The sequence below is a fragment of the Carassius auratus genome, chromosome 27 (assembly GCF_003368295.1).
Source record: "Carassius auratus strain Wakin chromosome 27, ASM336829v1, whole genome shotgun sequence".
Lineage (NCBI taxonomy): Eukaryota > Metazoa > Chordata > Actinopteri > Cypriniformes > Cyprinidae > Carassius > Carassius auratus.
Genome location: NC_039269.1, coordinates 5,303,689 through 5,323,301, shown reverse-complemented (window position 1 = coordinate 5,323,301; position 19,613 = coordinate 5,303,689). Strand labels below are relative to the sequence as shown.

General features: G+C 35.2%; 1 protein-coding gene across 7 annotated transcripts in view; it reads left to right on the top strand.

The window, feature by feature from the left end:
- The window catches only part of LOC113045177 (receptor-type tyrosine-protein phosphatase mu-like), a 139,392-nt gene extending 122,337 nt beyond the window's left edge, over positions 1-17,055 (top strand). For 5 of the 7 annotated variants that reach the window (XM_026205378.1, XM_026205382.1, XM_026205381.1 and 2 more), the window contains 10 exons: positions 5,437-5,553; positions 6,024-6,178; positions 7,039-7,174; positions 8,547-8,696; positions 10,029-10,202; positions 11,106-11,237; positions 12,943-13,068; positions 13,970-14,133; positions 14,992-15,127; positions 16,085-16,138. In XM_026205378.1, coding sequence (XP_026061163.1) covers positions 5,437-5,553; positions 6,024-6,178; positions 7,039-7,174; positions 8,547-8,696; positions 10,029-10,202; positions 11,106-11,237; positions 12,943-13,068; positions 13,970-14,133; positions 14,992-15,127; positions 16,085-16,138 — 1,344 coding nt within the window. Of the gene's footprint in view, positions 1-5,436; positions 5,554-6,023; positions 6,179-7,038; positions 7,175-8,546; positions 8,697-10,028; positions 10,203-11,105; positions 11,238-12,942; positions 13,069-13,969; positions 14,134-14,991; positions 15,128-16,084 lie in introns of all 7 variants that reach the window. The other 2 variants (XM_026205377.1, XM_026205379.1) reach the window with 1 other exon arrangement.
- Positions 17,056-19,613: the final 2,558 nt, after the last annotated feature.

Sequence of the window (19,613 nt, the reverse complement as noted above, 5' to 3'; positions counted from 1 at the left end):
GACAGACAGACGGACAAACGCTGACTGTAATAACAGAACCGTGCTTTATACAAGTGATATTTAAGAGTCGCTGCTGAAGAACAGCTGTCAATCTGGAGGTTTCCTGCAATCAGTTCTCTTTTAAATAAAAAAACATTTGTTTATTAAATGCTGTGAATGAGTTTCACAACTGAAGAGCACTGAAATCAGCTCATTTAATTACAGTCATTAGCACTCTGATTCATTAAATTACCATTAAAGTTCAATGTGTTTAAAAGTAGAGCTAAAAATGCATTAAGACTGAATAAATTTAATGATGACAGTTATATAAAAGTCTTGTAATTTGAGATTAGTTCTCTAAAACGGAAGGCAAGAGCGGAATCCAAATCTTCAGTACTTATCCTGCTGGATCTGTCCGCTGCTTTTGACACGGTTAAACACCAGATCCTCCTATCAACGCTACTGGCAAAGAGCATCTCAGGAACCACGCTTCAATGGTTTGAGTCTTACCTATCAGATAGGTCCTTCAAAGTATCTTGGAGAGGTGAGGTGTCCAAGTCTCAACATCTAACTACTGGGGTGCCTCAGGGCTCAGTTCTTGGACCACTTCTCTTCTCTGTCTACATGGCATCATTAGGTTCTGTCATTCAGAAACATGGCTTTTCATACCACTGCTATGCTGATGACACTCAACTCTACCTCTCATTCCATCCTGATGATCCGACGGTAGCTATTCACATCTCAGCTTGTCTAACAGACATTTCTTCCTGGATGATGGACCATCACCTTCAACTCAACCTTGCCAAGACAGAACTGCTTGTGATTCCAGCAAACCCATCGTTTCATCACAATTTCACCATCAAGTTAGGCACATCAACCATAACTCCTTCAAAAACAGCTAGAAGCCTTGGAGTTATGATTGATGATCAGCTGACTTTCTCAGAGCACATTGCTAAAACTGTCCGATCCTGCAGATCTGCTTTATTCAACATCAAGAAGATCAAGCCCTTTCTTTGGGAACATGCTGCACAACTCCTTGTTCAAGCTCTTGTTCTGTGGCTGGACTATTGCAATGCTCTCTTGGGAGGTCTTCCAGCCAATTCTATCAAACCTTTACAATTAATACAGAACGCGGCAGCAAGATTAAGTTTTAATGAACCAAAAATAATACACGTCACACCTCTGTCTATCAATGTGCACTGGCTTCCAATAGCTGCTCGCATAAAATAAAAATTATGAAATGCATAAAATGACTGTTGCTTGATTGTGCCATCCCAAAGAAGAACAAAGTCACTTTTACGGACTTTTAAATTAAATGTTCCTCCTGGTGGACTGAGTCCTTAGACATCTTCAAGAATCGGCTTAAAACACATCTCTTCCATCTTTATTTGACCCTCTAACTTTAACACTCACTATTCTAAATCTATTCTAAAAAAAAATGTAACTACCTTTCAAATATTTTGAGACGTGTACTGTTAACCTGAAACTTTTTATAGCACTTATATTGCTTTGCTCTTTTAGTTGTTTTTGATTGCTTCCGCTGTCCTCATTTTTAAGTCGCTTTGGATAAAAGCGTCTGCTAAATTAATAAATGTAATGTAATGTAATGTATAATTTGATTTAATCATTTGCTCTTAAATGATAGATTTATAGAGGCTCATAGACTCCTAAAATTTGTGCTGGCATCATGCTGATCAGGCCGTGTTTGAACAGAGTGTGATCAGTCCTGGATCTCCAGATGTGCCGGTCTGAGCCGCTCTGTTATATGAAGCTGATCTAATGTGGGTTTGAGCGCCGCTGCTTCCCCACAGAGACCCATAAACCCACCGCCGCGCTCCACTGACGCCCATCTGCTGCCACACTCCGCTCTGGACTTCTGGGAGATTCACAGCAGATCAGACCAATCCTACAGAGAGGGAGGGAGAGAGAGACAGAGGGAGAGAGAGAGAGAGGGAGGGAGAGAGAGAGAGAGAGATAGGGAGAGAGAGAGAGATGGTGTGTGTGTTTGAAAAAGAGAGGGAGAGAGAGAGAGAGATGGTGCGTGTGTGAAAGAGAGAGAGGGAGAGAGAGAGAGAGATGGTGCGTGTGTGAAAGAGAGAGAGGGAGAGAGAGAGAGAGATGGTGTGTGTGTGAAAGAGAGAGAGAGAGAGCAGGTGTGTATCCTGTTGGAGGACATTTTTGCTGGAGACAAAACACACAAAATTGCATCCATTTATCTATTTATAATTAATTGTTCCATTCATTGTTTATCATTCTATCTATCCATACATTAATAACCCTTCAATCCATCCATCCTTTCATCCATTCTTCCATCCATCCTTCCATTGTTTATCATCCCATCCATCCATCATCCAATGGATCTTTCAATCATTTATCATTCCATCCATCCTTCCATTGTTTATCATCCCATCCTTCGATTTTTACATCATTTGTCGTTCCAACTATCCATTGTTTATCATTCCATCCTTCCATCATCCATCCTTTTATCATTTATCATTCCATCCATCCTTCCATCATTTATCATTCCATCCTTCCATACATCTACCTTTCCATCATTTCATTACATCCATCTTACCATTGTTTATCGTTCCATCCATCTTTCCATCCATTCATTCCATCAACCCTTCCATTGTTTATTGTTCCTTCCATCTTTCAATCATTTATCGTTCCTTCCATCCTTCTATTATCATTCCATCCATCCATTTTTTCATCATTTATCGTTCCAACTATCCATCATTCCATCCATTCATTTATCCATCCATCCATCTATCCATTCTTCCATCAACCCTTCCATTGTTTATTATTCCTTCCATCTTTCCATCATTTATCATTCCATCCATCTTTCTATTGTTTATCATTCCTTCCATCCATTTTTACATCATTTATCATTCCATTTTTCATTCCATCCTTCGATCGTTTATCATTCCATCCATCCTTCTATTTATAATTCCATCAATCCAAACCTTTAGTATGTTTTTCGAGTGATGGTTTATGGAGACACAGGAAGTGTAAACCTCATAAACCATGTTTACATTGTAGTCCCCAAATCATTATACAGACGTGTGTCCTCATTAACCATGCACACACACACACACACACACACACACACACCCAGACTCTCTCACTCTGTTTCTCACACACATACACACACAGATTCTTAATTGTTGAAATGATCTGATGATTTTTCTGTCATCTGATCCCGGAGGAGGACTCCGAGATGGAGTTGTTTGGAGACTGGTCTCAGCGGGACACTCTCGTGTGTCTCCGTCTCCAGTCTCCAATCACATTCCGGCTTTAATGATGCTGGAGACAATTGAATTTCTGCACTCGTTGTAATGCTGGGAAAAGAAACAAGTGTCTCTGTGTTTCCTCTCCCTCTCTCTCTCTCTCTCTCTCTCCCTCCGTCCTACTGTAAAGTGGATTTTGTAATCATGTTGTCATATACGCTGTGCTTATGTTTATTCGTGCTGTATTGGATTGGAAAGAGTGTACGGCTGCAGGCTGAGAGTTATTAGAGCTGCTGTTCTAATACTTCTGATTCTCCTCTGACTGGATTATATTGCCACATAATGAGGTTTTATTTGCGTTGCGTGAGAAGTGTAATGGAGTTAGAGCTGAACTGATTCTCTGTGAGTGTCAGACGTGTGAGGTCGGGTATCGTGTCACATCAGGAAGTGCAGAACTCATTTAGCGGAGCGTAATGTGTGAATGACAACATTAATGTGTGAATAACATCGTCACAGACGCCTCAGGAACATCCTTCTGGAGCCGCCTTATAGCAGTGCATTGCTGAATTCTGGATTCTGATTGGCTGACAGATGTTTTAAAGATGAATAATTAAGTTTGTCCATGTTTATTAACTAGGGGTGGCCCTAGATCATTTTTCTATTAAGAAAGCACCAAATAAGTGATCATAACTTTTAAAGTTATGTAGACTGCCATAATTTTGGGGTATTTATTTATAAAATTATTTATGAATGACACAATTTGTTTGTAAAGAATCCTTTAAAATGTCTAAAAAGAAAACTCTTTTAAAAATAGCCCGTTTTATATTTTGAGCAATTTATTCTAGGTTTGTTTATATTAAAGAAGCACCGAGAAAAATAACCTAAATTATAAATATCTACAGCTATCATTATCATTTTTTTATTAAAAAAAAAAAAATGTTTAAGGTGTGTGAATTCACATTAAAGTTGTAAAATGTAGAATATTGTAGAATATTCATAGACAAAGGACCAAATAATTATTTATATATCCAAATATATAGAAATGTTGCATTTAATTTTAATTATATTAATGTAATTACCTACAACACGTCTTAGTAAAAAATACTTTTTAGAATTTTTTTAAACTCTTTAAAAAAAAAAGTGATTAAGATGTGTGACTCACATCAATTGAAGGTGTAAAAATATCTGCTTGGCTTTTATTTGATTCTTACATCTCTTGACATTTCAGAGTCATTAAATGAAAATGCTATGATTGTTTTTCAGAAACATGAAGGTATTGATAGAGGTTTATTTGTGGTGACAGATGCTGATCTGAAGCGCTTGAGAAACCGAATCAATGGGTGTTAATGCTGTTGAATATATGGAGAATTATCCTCATGACACATTGATCTGGAGTTTCTCCATCAATACCTGTGTTAATCAGGAGCACCTGACCTGCTCTCTGCAGCTGAAGGGTTAATTTAATGTGATCAGGTGACATTTGAAAGGTCAGACACGACGGGCTTCGACAGACGTGATTCTGATATTGAGACGATCGAGAGATGCTCTTCATCTCCACAGCAGCATTTACTCCTCAGAAAGATCACACATTTACTGTACACTGTAAGATACGCTTGATTTGTTGGATCAATAATTGTTAGTTAAGCTACTCAACTGAAATTAAACCAACAAATACTTTTTTTTTTTTGTCTGAAAAAAAAAATATACATATATAATTAGTTGACTTATTTTTACTTCACCAAATTAATTTAGCCAACTTCAAATTCATTTTTGTAAAAAAAAAAAAAAAAAAATTAAGTTATACAATATGCAACAGTCAGTTTAATATAATAAGCAGTATAATTATATATATATAATACAAATTGTGAGATATAAAATTTTGAATTGTGAGTTAGAAATTTGCAGTTATCTTTTTTTTTTATTATTCCATGGTGAAAATAAATAAATAATAATAATAATAATAATAATAATAATAATAATAATAATAATAAAACAGAATTGTTCAAAGCTAAATGTTCCCAGAAATCTGAGGAAAGGACAGTCCAAATTGCAATTTTTATTTTTTATTCTGTTGCAGAAACATAAATATATTTGTGTAATTTTTATTCAATGCATTTTGAATTATAATTTGTGTATGACATCAGTTGCAGAAATAGTAAAACAGCTGCTTCCTGAAGTTGTGAACTGTGCTCCTCTGATGAAGGTGTGTGTGTGTGTGTGTGTGTTTCAGGTGAAGTGCTGTAAATACTGGCCAGATGACACCGAGATCTACAGAGACATCAAGGTGACGCTGATCGAGACGCAGCTTCTGTCTGAGTACGTCATCAGAACATTTGCGGTGGAGAAGGTGAGGAGACAAATGTTTCACCTTTTTGTGTTCGGGTTATTTTGACGTATGGAGTACAATTAGTGTCAAAAACAATTCTGGAAAATGATCTATGGAGTTATAATAGTGTCAAAAACTTTTGTCAAATATATTTAGCCTTCACACACACTTTTGGACTGAATTTAATTGATAAGCATGAATATGCCTGTTGTTGTGAAAAACGTTTCACTTTTTTCAACTGAAAGTGAAACTTTATGTAATTTGTTTTTTTTAAATGTTTTGATGTGGTTTTGTTAGAAAGAAATATGTAGGTTTGATAAATGTGGACTACTTTGATCAATTCGGAGCTGAAAATGAAAATCTCTTCACTAGCTGTTGTAGTTTTGGTAGGTTTTGGTCAGCAGATACAGAGTGTGTAAATGTGTGATGATGAAGTTTGTGTTCATTAGTAAAGCTCAGATCTGATGAGGACGTCTCTGTCTGTTCCACAGCGAGGAGCTCACGAGATCCGTGAGATCAGTCAGTTTCATTTCACCGGTTGGCCGGATCACGGCGTTCCGTATCATGCCACAGGTCTGCTGGGATTCGTGCGGAGGGTCAAAACCAAATCACCCACCAATGCTGGACCCATTGTGGTCCACTGCAGGTACCCGACCACACCACATACTGAGACTTTACTGTCTGACTTCATTTGGTGTTATTTTAACTTTTTATCACTTTTTATTCATACATTTTGAGAAGCTACATCTATCAATATAATAATGACTTTTATTATCTTTATTATTATTATAAAATAGATCCATGTTACTTTTCCAATCCATGTTTATTAAAAATGTTAAAGTATAATTAAAGCACATTATGAAACACTCAATGTTATAAGACTGAACAGAGGTTGCTGTTATTAATATATCAGCACTATCATTCAAACTTTTTAAATAAATTAAATATGTGTTTAAATTGTATGTGTGTTTGTGTGTAATATTGTGTATAAAAAATACATAAAAACATTGTTATTCCAAAGAATAAAAAAGGTAATTGTGACATTTAAAAAAAAAATGTGTTCCCACTTAAAGTCAGAATTGTGAGAGCAAAATTCACAATTACCTTTTTTATTATTATTTTATTCTTTGAAACAATACAAATATTTAAAAAGAAACAATAAAAACACTTCTGAGATACAAACTTCTCCTGAAAGCATAAAAAATCTTAATCCTTCCAAACTTTATTTATATCTATTTATTTTGTGCTACCATTCGGTTTTTAATATTTTGACATTACAATCAAGTGAGATAAGTTGGAACTACTTTAAAAGTTAGAACTCAAATCAATACGTACATAAAAATTGTAATTATGATTTTAAGAGAGTTTTTTTCTTTTACTAAACAGAAACTCATTATTATAGTAATTCCGATTAACAAATAAATTTAAACCATTAGTGTGATTGTGGTTTAATTCCTGTGGTTTTATCTGTCGATCTGAATCTGTGTTGTGATTGGTCACTCACAGTGCGGGGGCGGGGCGAACGGGCTGCTTCATCGTGATTGACATCATGCTGGACATGGCGGAGCGGGAAGGAGTCGTCGACATCTATAACTGTGTGAGAGAGCTGCGATCTCGCAGAGTCAACATGGTCCAGACCGAGGTACTCCTTCCCTCACCTTTGACCTCTGAACAAGCCCTGACACACAAAAGAGTGAATAGAGTAATGTATTTTTGGTTATTACTACAAACATATCTGTGCTGCTTCTGACTGCTTCTGTGCTGCAGGGACACATACTAACCTGTGAGCGTCTCAGAAACACTCGATCAGCCCGATGCAGCTGTTTTAAGAGCTGTAATGCGTTTGAGTTTCTACGCTCCTGATGGGTTTCTGCAGCATCTGCTGTCGTTTCTCTCGACTGCATCGCTGCGTTTAATGAACAAATGCTTCAGAGATGATATCTGCACTGGTATTTGAGAAGCCTGATTCACCCTGCAGAAGTTCAGTGACCTTCAGACGGTGTGTGTGTGTGTGTGTGTGTGTGTGTGTGTGTGTGTGTGTGTGTGTGTGTGTGTGTGCGTTTAGCTCGCAGGTGTTTTGGCACAATTTGACGCCCGACGGGCACACGTTACCTTTTCACACGCGTGTTTGAACCGTCACTAATCATTCTGGGCGACACACACTCATTAGAGCTCCGCTGCTGATTGCATGCTTTTTAGGCTGCATTCTGATTGGACGCTCCACCGGAAAGGTCAGAGGTCACGCCAGATGCCTAATCAGAGAAGCACTGACCCCATCCTCACCATCTAGTCAAAGCGACAGGCCAAGATGCTGCGGAAATGTCACTTCAGCAGTGATTTCCATCAAACGCTCGTCGCATCACGCATGATGACTCGCTGTTAATACAGTTTGATGTTCTTTCTGTTTTACGCCGTCAAAGTCTCTCGTGAAACAAATGAGTGCAATCACAGCGGCATCTGCATTTGCAACGCTGACAAATTCCATGAATACAAAGCAGATGAAGAGAGAAAAGCGGCACAGCCACGGAGGAAATCAAGCATTTACTTCTGTGGAAAACTACAGCTGATTCATTATACGGCAATGACCACTGTACTGCTCAAAGAGTCTCCACTGCTCTCCACAGCTGCATTTATTTGGTCAAAAATACAGTAAAATGTGAAATATTATTACAATCCCATACATCTGTTTTCTGTGTGAATCTGTGTTAAAGTGTAATGTATTTCTGTGATGCTCCGCTGTATTTTCAGCATCATTCCTCCAGTCTTCAGTGTCACATGATCTTCAGAAATCATTCTGATGATTCAAGAAACATTTCTGATTATTGTTGAAAAAAGTCGTGCTGCACAATATTTTTGTGAAAACTGTGATGCATTTTATTTTTCAGGATTCACAGATGAATAGAAGAACAGCATTTATTTGAAATATAAATATTTCTGAACATTATCAATGTCTTTAATATGTCATGGTTTGATAGTCTTCAGTCGTGCTGGATCTTGTCTCTTGTGTTTGTCAGGAGCAGTATGTCTTCATTCATGACGCCATCTTGGAGGCGTGTCTCTGCGGCGACACCACCATCCCAGCCAATCAGCTTCGCTCTGTTTACTACGACATGAACCGATTGGATCCTCAGACCAACTCCAGTCCAATCAAAGAGGAGTTCAGGGTGAGACGCGATCGAGACGCTTGATTGTTAATAAAGGCTTTCAGAGCTGAAGATAGGAAACGCTTTCTGTGTTTGATTTGATTTACAAAGTGCTGCAGTGAAAAACGGTCAAATATGAGCGTTGTATTGAATATCAGAGCTGCAGAATATTTCAGTTATCGGGACGTTTCAAAGACATTATCAGCATTGATTTGATTAGGCCAGTATTGGAGACTTGTTCATCTGTTTCAAGCACTGAACCATTCTTCATCTCTTCTGCTGCTTTCACAGACATAGAAAAATCAAAACTACTCCTTTGTCTTGTTTGTACTTGTTTTCCAGTTCAAATATCAGTAACACTTTACTTTACAATCTTTATGTATAATGCGTAATAATGGTATTCATATCTTTTTCATAAATAACTGTAACCAAAGTTAAAATGCATTTTAATATTTAATGGTTTGATTGTCATGTTTTAATTTTATATTTTTTATATTATATTTTCTAAATATAGGTGTAAAGATGAATAGATACGTATAATGTTATACAATTTATTAATAATAATGAATGCATTATTAAAAGCACTATATATGTGAGTGAGTGTGTATAAAGTGTTAAATTACTTTGATATGAAGTCTTGTTTTTGGTAAATAAAATGCATCAAAATGAAGTGAGTTTATGCTTAAAATAAGAACAAATGTTAGCGAAAAATTTAAAAAATAATTTTTCTGACCTCATTGGCAGATTGATGAGCAAATACTCACATAATTTTGATTATTATCTTAAGTCGTTTTGCATATTACAACTAAATGTATCATCAGCATAACAGTAAAAGCTAACACCATGTTTCCTGATGATATGTAAAGTGTGAAGAGTAGCGGCCCTAGTACTGAGCCTTGAGGTACTCCATACTGCACTTGTGATCGATATGATACCTCTTCATTCACTGCTATGAATCATGCATGTATATATTTCAGAAAAAATGTTTATGCTTATTTATTAAATATAAATTATATGAATATAAATAGGCATGTAAATATTTTCTAAATAATGTATGTGTACAGTATGTATTTATACGTATATACATAATAAATAAACAACGCACACATATATTATGTAAAAAAAAACTTAAATTTTTTATGCAATTAATGGTTTGACAGGACTAGTAAGAATATATAGATATTCATACTGTAAAACAAGACAGAAATACTGAAGCAGAGCATCATTTCCTGCAGTGTTTCAGTGGCTGGTTTCACTTCTAAAATGTGAGGTTTAAGTATGAATGCTGTCTATGTTTATTATATCAGCTGTAATTATTTAAGATGTTAATAATGTCAGTGTGTGGTGTTGCAGACGCTGAACATGGTGACGCCGACGCTGCGTGTGGAGGACTGTAGCATCGCTCTGCTGCCGAGGAATCATGAGAAGAACCGCTGTATGGATGTTCTTCCTCCGGACCGCTGCCTGCCCTTCCTCATCACCATCGACGGAGAGAGCAGCAACTACATCAACGCCGCGCTCATGGACGTACGACACCGCACCTCGCTCCTTCTGTCTCCACTAAATTAATAGGATTGCATGAGGAAAATGTCATGATTTTTGTGACCGTAAACATTTAACCTCAGATTCTCATTGTTTGAATACAGATGCATGATTCTCTTCTGATATTGTAATATAGTGCTAACATGATGTATAAACATTTTGTAATTTATATCATGCATGCACATATATACACACCGGTCAAAGACGATAAGATGTCCACTGTAAAATAAATGTACAAAAGTGATTTTATGTCCATAGAAAGCACATTAAATGTAAGGAAAGTGTCTACAAAAGTGTTTAAGGTTTCAAATAAGTTTTTGGAGAATAAAATGTAAAACCTATTTTTTATGTACAAATTCTAACAACATGCTTATTCTGACCTGGGCATATTACATTTGATTGTTTTATGTAAGTAAAAATTCTTACTGACAAATGAGCAAAACCTAGGATAGTGGTGAATTAAAAATAAAACAATAAAAGTAACATACCAACTAATTAGTATTTGGGGTAAAAGTAATTTGTCTTTAAATGTCATAAATTGTTTTTGTTGTAAATATTCCTGAAAAGATTGTTGCACTGAATGACATTTTAGTGGGTCTCTTCTGTAAATCAGGGTAAAATGTATGATATTAATTTTTTGCTCAGAAAAACAAAAATAGAATTAAATGAAACAGAAAACTTTTTTATTTATTTATTTATTTTTGGAAGGACAACAAATGAAAATAGTAATGTGACAGAATTCCTTCAAGGGCCCTTAAACAAGAACTTTAGTGAAGAGACATACGATGCTCACTCACAAGAGACTGAGTCCTAAACTCTAAATGTGTTTATCATACATACTCTTTGTATAATTTGATGATGACTGTCTCGTGTTCTTCATCTCTCCAGAGCTACAAGCAGCCGTCTGCGTTCATCGTTACCCAGCATCCTTTGCCAAACACAGTGAAGGACTTCTGGCGTCTGGTTCTGGACTATCATTGCACATCTATAGTGATGCTGAACGACGTGGATCCGGCGCAGGTCAGACCAGTGTGTGTGTGTGTGTGTGTGTGTGTGACAATGATTAAGATTCGAGAGTGTGTGTATGTGTGTGTGTGTGTGACAATGATTAAGATTCGAGTGTGTGTGTGTGTGTGTGACGGTGATTGAGATTCGAGTGTGTATGTCTGTGGGGGTGACAGCCTTAGGCACTGTCAGAAAAACCCCATCAAAGGAGCTCAAACCTCTGCAAACACACACATACACACACATTTAACAAGTTAACTACAGTAACTACAGATCATCACTGAATGAACAGTCATATGCAATCATTTTAATTTATATGCACCAATATAACACAGTCATAAATGCCAACATTTACCTGCTGATAGTCCAGTCTAGAGGTCATGAATGCATGAACTACCAGTAGCTTTTCTGCATCAGAAACAGGTAAAATGTTTCGTAGCTTGGCAATGTTTCTAAGATGGAAGAATGCAGTTTTTGTAACATTGGAAATATGATTTTCAAAAGACAAGGTGCTGTCTAATATAACACCCAGATTTCTGACTGTAGAGGAAGTAACAGTACATCCGTCTAGTTGCAGATTGTAATCTACAAGATTCTGTGTTGTGTTTTTTGGTCCAATAATTAGTATCTCTGTCTTATCCGAATTTAATTGGAGAAAATGATTTGTCATCCAATCTTTTACATTTTTAACACACTCTGTTAGCTTAGATAATTGAGAAGTTTCATCTGGTCTCGTTGAGATATATAGCGGAGTATCATCAGCATAACAGTGGAAGCTAATTCCGTATTTTATAATAATATTACCAAGGGGCAACATGTATATTGAAAATAGAAGGGGACCTAGGACGGATCCTTGTGGCACTCCATATTTTACTGATGACAACAGAGAGACACTGATAGATGAACTCTGAAGGACACAGGTTTTGAATAATTTGAATCTGAGTTTTGAATCAGTTCAGTAAAACTGACATGGATCAATCTAGCCTAAGTTTAATTGAGTGACTCCACTGAATCATCTCTGTCTGAACACGACAAGGACGAAGCATATTTCTATTTATATGCACCTAGATAACAACACATAGTCATAAACAACAACATTTCCCTGCTGATATTCATACTAAGCATTTAAATACATGGGTGGGGGGGGACATTTAAATCTAAGCTTTGAATTCATTGAAACAGACGGTTGAAGTGATTCACTGAAAGGAATCAAACTTGTGAACACGACTCGTTTCTGTCAGTTGTTCATCTGTGAGAGTGTTTACTGGGTTTTGAGTGAGTTTATGAGCAGAAGTGGATTTTTTTACACACACACACACACACACACACACACAATGAAACACACACACTTCAGACGCTGAGTAAACTCTTTTTCATCACGTATTCTTTCACAAAAACACAACAGTGGCAGCCGGTGGAGAGCGAGGCTGTCAAATAGAGGATGATGGGAGATTTGAATGGATAATAAACACACACACACACAGAGAGAGAGAGAAAGAGAGAGAGAATGTATGTCAGTAAATATTTCATAGCGTTTACGCTGTTGGAGAGATTCTGGGTTTCCGCTTCAGTTTGCAAGTTTATTTCCTTTTGAGTTTTTGACTCTCTGTGTAACACAAACAAAGGGCTTACACTGGTGTGTGTGTGTGTGTGTGTGTGTGTGTGTGTGTGTGTGTGTGTGTGTGTGTGTGTGTGTGTGTGTGTGTGTGTGTGTGTGCAGCTGTGTCCGCAGTACTGGCCGGAGAACGGTGTTCATCGTCACGGGCCGCTGCAGGTGGAGTTTGTGTCGGCGGATCTGGAGGAGGACATCATCAGCAGGATCTTCCGCATCTACAACGCTGCACGGGTGTGTTTATTTTTATTAATATTTTATTTTGTATTTTTAAATGTTTATTATTTATCTTATTCATTTAAAAATATATATATTATTTATTTTAGATATTAATTTTATTATTTTATAATATAATTTGCTTTTAAATATATAATTTTGAATATTTATTTAATGTTATATTTTATGTAAGCATTTTCTAATTATGTAATTACATTTTATATTTTTATTATTTCATTTGATTTTAGTTGTGACTTGATTCTTTTCATTTTAAAATAATTTATTTTAATTTTATGATTTTATTTTTGTAAGCATTTTTTTATTAAATTATTTAATTAGTATTTTAGAAAACTCACTTAAAATGGTGTATTTGTTGTAATATTTACATTTTGGTTATTTAAATTATTTTATTTTGATTATTTGTATTTTAAAATGATTTGTTTTTCTTTTATATATTTTATGTTTTAATTCATTATTAACTTTCCCAAACACCAGCTGAGAAACCCTGATGCGGCAAATAAAAATCATTTATGAATGAATTATTTCAACGGATTATTTTCTCTGTTTATTTGGGTCGTTATGGACTGAAAACAGAAAACCAGGTGTTTCATATAAAATTAATGAATCGGACTAAATCAGTGTAAAACCAAATCCACCTGGAAATGGCACAGCACTGTCTCTAGCAGCCACACACACACACACACACACACTCACATAATCTCCTTAAACGATCAGAATGGTCACCTGTGACTTCATCTGAACCTGATGCAGAATTAACCAGTGACCTCTGTGACCTCGACCCGACCCTGACCTCAGAACAACCCGCCATGACAACACACACATACATGATGACTGTAGCCAGTTTGAGTTGTGAAGTTTTAATTCTGAGATGGTGTGTGTGTGTGTGTGTGTGTGTCAGCCGCAGGACGGGTACAGGATGGTGCAGCAGTTCCAGTTTCTGGGCTGGCCGATGTACCGCGACACACCCGTCTCCAAACGCTCCTTCCTCAAACTCATCCATCAGGTGGACAAATGGCAGGAGGAGTACGACGGAGGAGAGGGACGCACCGTAGTGCACTGCCTGTGAGTATCTCACACACACACACACAACACTCACACACACACACACACACGCACACACACACAATCAGCTTTTCTAGAATGAACATTATGGTTACCATGGTACATTTTCGGAATGATTAGTAATATCAGTGGAGCACACAGGTGTATCAGACTCCTCCCACAATCCCATAATCCTCTCCGATCACAGCAGGAAACAGATCGATGATCATCAGAAGGCCTGTGATTGGCTGCTGCGAGTGTGATGTGAAGAGAAGAGAAACACTCCCATCTAGTGGCCAAACACTCTCACTGCACCACAGCTGCTCACACTACATCAGATACACACATCTGCAGAGGAGAAACAATCCACCGAAATATCAAATGATTCCAGTACTAGTATTAGTTTAACAATACAATTTGATATATTTTTATTTCTCAGCAAAAAAATATACAGTGATTTTTAAAACTGACATTATTCATTATTTATTGTATTTATTTATGGATTTATTAAACAAAAAACTAATACTTTTCTTGAAGTCTTCATAAATAATGCATTATAAAAGTATTTAAATGCATAAATTATGTCTTTATAATGCATTCTATGATCTCACATTTAATTATAACCATAGTTTTAATACATTTAAAATGGTTATAATACATTCTACTTCTTGTTTATTCATTGTTTTGCCTTAAAAAAGTATAATTCAGTAAAACACATGGAAAGTATTTATATGTAAAAGAATATGTAAAATGTTATGCATTTACTTCAATTATATATAAAAAAAAAACATTCTAACATACATAATGAAATCCTTTGAACTGCATTAAAGAATGCATATTATGTCTTGATGTGAAGCGTGTTTTCTGTGGTTGTGTCAGGAACGGCGGCGGTCGCAGCGGGACGTTTTGTGCCATCAGCATCGTGAGTGAAATGCTGCGGCATCAGCGCTCGGTCGACGTGTTTCACGCGGTCAAAACCCTGAGGAACAACAAGCCCAACATGGTGGATCTGCTGGTACTGAGGCTCATCACTGACTAACACCACACAACGACTCAGAAATAAACCTAGCTTTGAAAAACTAGAACAGAATCTGCAAAGGATGCAAATGCAAAATAAAAAATAAAAATTATGGAAAAAACATTTTTAATATTAATCAAATTTTAACTAAATAACTTGATGTACAAAACTAAAACTAAAATAAAAATGTATAAAAACTATACAGACAAATTGTTAAAAATAAAGGTGCTTCATGGTGCCATGAAGAACCTTTTTGTCTTAATGTTTCCATACAGAAACTTTAACATCTGAAGAAACAAAATTATTTATTTTATTTTTTTGCGGTGAAAGAAGGTTCTTCAGATTGTAAAAAGGTAAGAAAGAGATGGTTCTTTGACTGAATGGTTCTTTGTGGAACTAAAACGGTTCTATGGTATCGCTTAAAATCTTGATGTACCAAAATAATTAAAGCAAAAACTGAAGTAAAAAAAAATTATAACATATTATAATGATAGATAATAAACTAAAAATAAATAAATAAGTAATACAATTTTAACTAAATTCAACTTGATGTACCAAAATCACTAAAAATTGGAATAAAAATGTATAACAGCTATACAGACATATTTTAAAATGAAAGAAACAAAGAAAAACAATAAAAAGACAACAAACAATAATAATATTTGTGAATATTATTGAATAATATTATGAATATTTGAATAATATTAACAAAATTATTATTCAAATTCTAAAAACTCATTTAAAATATTAACAAAAACTATAGAATTAAAAGAAACTAATCTATCTGTTTGTTTTCTGTTTAGTTATTATATATTAAACAAAAAGCAAAAAAGGCAGCTAACAGTAGTTTGTTCTATTCTATTTCTCTTCTATCGGTTTTCTTTTTGTTTATTATATAATTAACCCCTTGCTGTGTGTAGAGTGTGTAGCTGAGTCTTGTTCTGTCTTCTGCAGGATCAGTACAAGTTCTGCTATGAAGTGGCTCTGGAGTATCTGAACTCAGGCTGACGGACCGACCATACACCTGTGTGTGTGTGTGTGTGTGTGTGTGTGTGTCGCTCGTATATCTTTACAGTGAAGCTTCTTCTGTCTGGATGCATCAAGTTTGTGAAGAGCAGACTGGCGTCTCTTTTCCCTGATGATTCATCAGTGTTGTAACAGAGTCTTTTCAACTGAAGGAATTCACAACATTTGCACGACCAGATCCTCATGAATACATTAATGAGCCTCATTTGAATATTAATGAGGCGAGTCTGCTGTGATTGGCTGAAACGCTCCTGATGTTTAAACCCGACACAAGTGTGTTTTGGTGTAAATTGTGTAACGTGTGAAATCTCATAAGATTCGGAGGAATGAGGTCACAGCCGTGATCTTCATCATCTTCATCATCATCATCGATCCAAAGCTCGTCATCGCTCGCTCTTCACGCATCCGCTCCTTTGCTTTTATGGTGTTTTTAATATTGTTTGTTTATACTGTAAATATTGGAGGTGTGCTGTGATATTTATTCAGGACAATCATCTTGTACTGGTTCTTGACTTCATATTGTACATGATCAAATATACTGAATGGATCAACAAACGTCTGCCTGCTAATAACTCACTGTGTGTATATATGTATATGAACTTCTTTAACTGTCCGAGTTGGAAATCTGACCCAGGGTGAAATCAGTAACACTTTACTTGAAGTCTTTATGGATTGTGCATTATAAAGGTATTCATAATGTATGTTGTAATGCATTCATAAATAACTGTAACCAGAACTGCATCGTGATATTTGTTGTGTGTTTTAATGCATTATACTTTCTAAAGGTGTAACAATGAATAGATAAGTGTTATAATGCATTATAACTGTGCTTATAATTATAATCATGGGATCATTAAATGCATTCCATAATCAGTGCATTAAAAACACTTTTATAAAGCATTAAAGGTATATAAAGGCTTTACGTAAAGTGTTATTGTGGATTTATAAATAACGCATTAATATCAAAAATTGTTCCGTTAACATTAATGCACAATGTTAAATAATTTGTTACAGTAAAACATTAATGTAAACACAACTATTCAATGCACAGATGACTTAAGATAAAAGTCGTAATTTCTGAAAAATGTATTAAAATTAAGCGAAATTATTATATAAGAGTAAATATTTCCCCATGGGGTCTGGAAGAATTTTTTATTTTTTTTACTTTTTGAGTTATTTTCTGACCCCACTGGCAAAATAATTTAAGTTTACTTGCATTTATTTATTTATTTTTTATTATTTTAATATATCTTGATTTAAGAAAATGTTAGATATTAGTACGGGAAAACCAGACAAAAACACTAAGGAAGAAATAAACTGTAATTCTTCCAGTAACAATAATAGAACGTTGATTCAGAATGACCTGGTCTTTAATAATGTGCTCAATATTACCATAAAAATATTATTTATTCAGTTTCTCGTGAAATGTTTCATTTCTGTAACATTTCATTCGGGTGTTTGTCTAAAGTGCTTAAATGTTACTTGTTTCAGAGAACATTTAAGAGTTAAGTTCTCGTGATTTTTGCAACATGGTTTAATGGGATATATATGGAAGCTGTTTCCGACATAATAATAAAAAAGGTAATTGTGACTTTTAATCTAATAAATCTGACTTTTTTCAGAATTGTGAGAGATAAAACTTGCTATTCTGAGAAATAAACTCACAGTTTGAAAGTCAGAATTGTGAAAGAAAAGGCAGAATTGCAAGAAAAAGGCAGAATTATGTAAAAAAAAGTCAGAATTGCAAGAGAGAAGAAGAAATTGCAAGAAAAAGTCTGAATTACAAGATAAACTCTGAATTTTGTCAAAAAAAAAGTGAAAAATTTGTGAAAAAGTCTAGGGAAAAAAAGTCAGAATTGTGAGAAATAGAGTCAGAATTTTGTCTAAAAAAGTTAGAATTGCAGGGGGAAAAAAGTCATAATTGCGAGAAAAAAAAGTCATAATTGCGAGAGAAAAAAAGTCATAATTGCGAGAGAAAAAAAGTCATAATTGCGAGAGAAAAAAAGTCAGAATTGCGAGGGAAAAAAAGTCATAATTGCGAGAGAAAAAAAGTCATAATTGCGAGAGAAAAAAAGTCATAATTGCGAGAAAAAAAAGTCATAATTGCGAGAGAAAAAAAGTCATAATTGCGAGAGAAAAAAAGTCAGAATTGCGAGAGAAAAAAAGTCAGAATTGAGAGAGAAACAAAGTCAGAATTGCGAGAGAAACAAAGTCAGAATTGCGAGAGAAAAAAAGTCATAATTGCGAGGGAAAAAAAGTCATAATTGCGAGAGAAAAAAAGTCATAATTGCGAGAGAAAAAAAGTCATAATTGCGAGAGAAACAAAGTCATAATTGTGAGAAAAGAGTCAGAATTTTGTCTAAAAAAGTCAGAATTGCGAGAGAGAAAGGCCAGAATTACAAAAAAAGTCTGAATTGCGAGAGAGAAAGGCCAGAATTACAAAAAAAGTCTGAATTGCGAGAGAGAAAGGCCAGAATTACAAAAAAAGTCTGAATTGCGAGAAAAGTCAGAATTTTAAGAAAAAAGTCAGAATTGTGAGGAAAAAGTCATAATTGCGAGAGAAGAAAAGTCATAATTGCGAGAAAAAAAAGTCATAATTGCGAGAGAAAAAAAGTCATAATTGCGAGAGAAAAAAAGTCATAATTGCGAGAGAAAAAAAGTCAGAATTGCGAGAGAAACAAAGTCAGAATTGCGAGAGAAAAAAAGTCAGAATTGCGAGAGAAAAAAAGTCATAATTGCGAGAGAAAAAAAGTCATAATTGCGAGAGAAAAAAAGTCATAATTGCGAGAGAAACAAAGTCAGAATTGCGAGAGAAAAAAAGTCAGAATTGCGAGAGAAAAAAAGTCAGAATTGCGAGAGAAAAAAAGTCATAATTGCGAGAGAAAAAAAGTCATAATTGCGAGAGAAAAAAAGTCAGAATTGCGAGAGAAACAAAGTCAGAATTGCGAGAGAAAAAAAGTCAGAATTGCGAGAGAAAAAAGTCATAATTGCGAGAGAAAAAAGTCATAATTGCGAGAGAAACAAAGTCATAATTGTGAGAAAAAGAGTCAGAATTTTGTCTAAAAAAGTCAGAATTGCGAGAGAGAAAGGCCAGAATTACAAAAAAAGTCTGAATTGCGAGAAAAGTCAGAATTGTGAGAAAAAAAGTCAGAATTGCGAGAGAAAAAAAGGCAGAATTGCGAGAGAAAAAAAGTCATAATTGCGAGAGAAAAAAGTCAGAATTACAAAAAAAGAGTCAGAATTACGAGGAAAAAGTCAGAAAATTGCGAGAGAGGAAAAAGTCTAAATTGTGAGAAAAGTCAGAATTTTGTCAAAAAAAAACTTCAGTATTGCGAGACAAATAGTCATAAATTGCGAGAGAATATTGTGCTGTACCAGCTGATCATGTGTAATGTTAATTTCATCAGAGGAATTCCCATGGATTCACATTCAGAGATGCAGAAAGCGCTGTATGAGT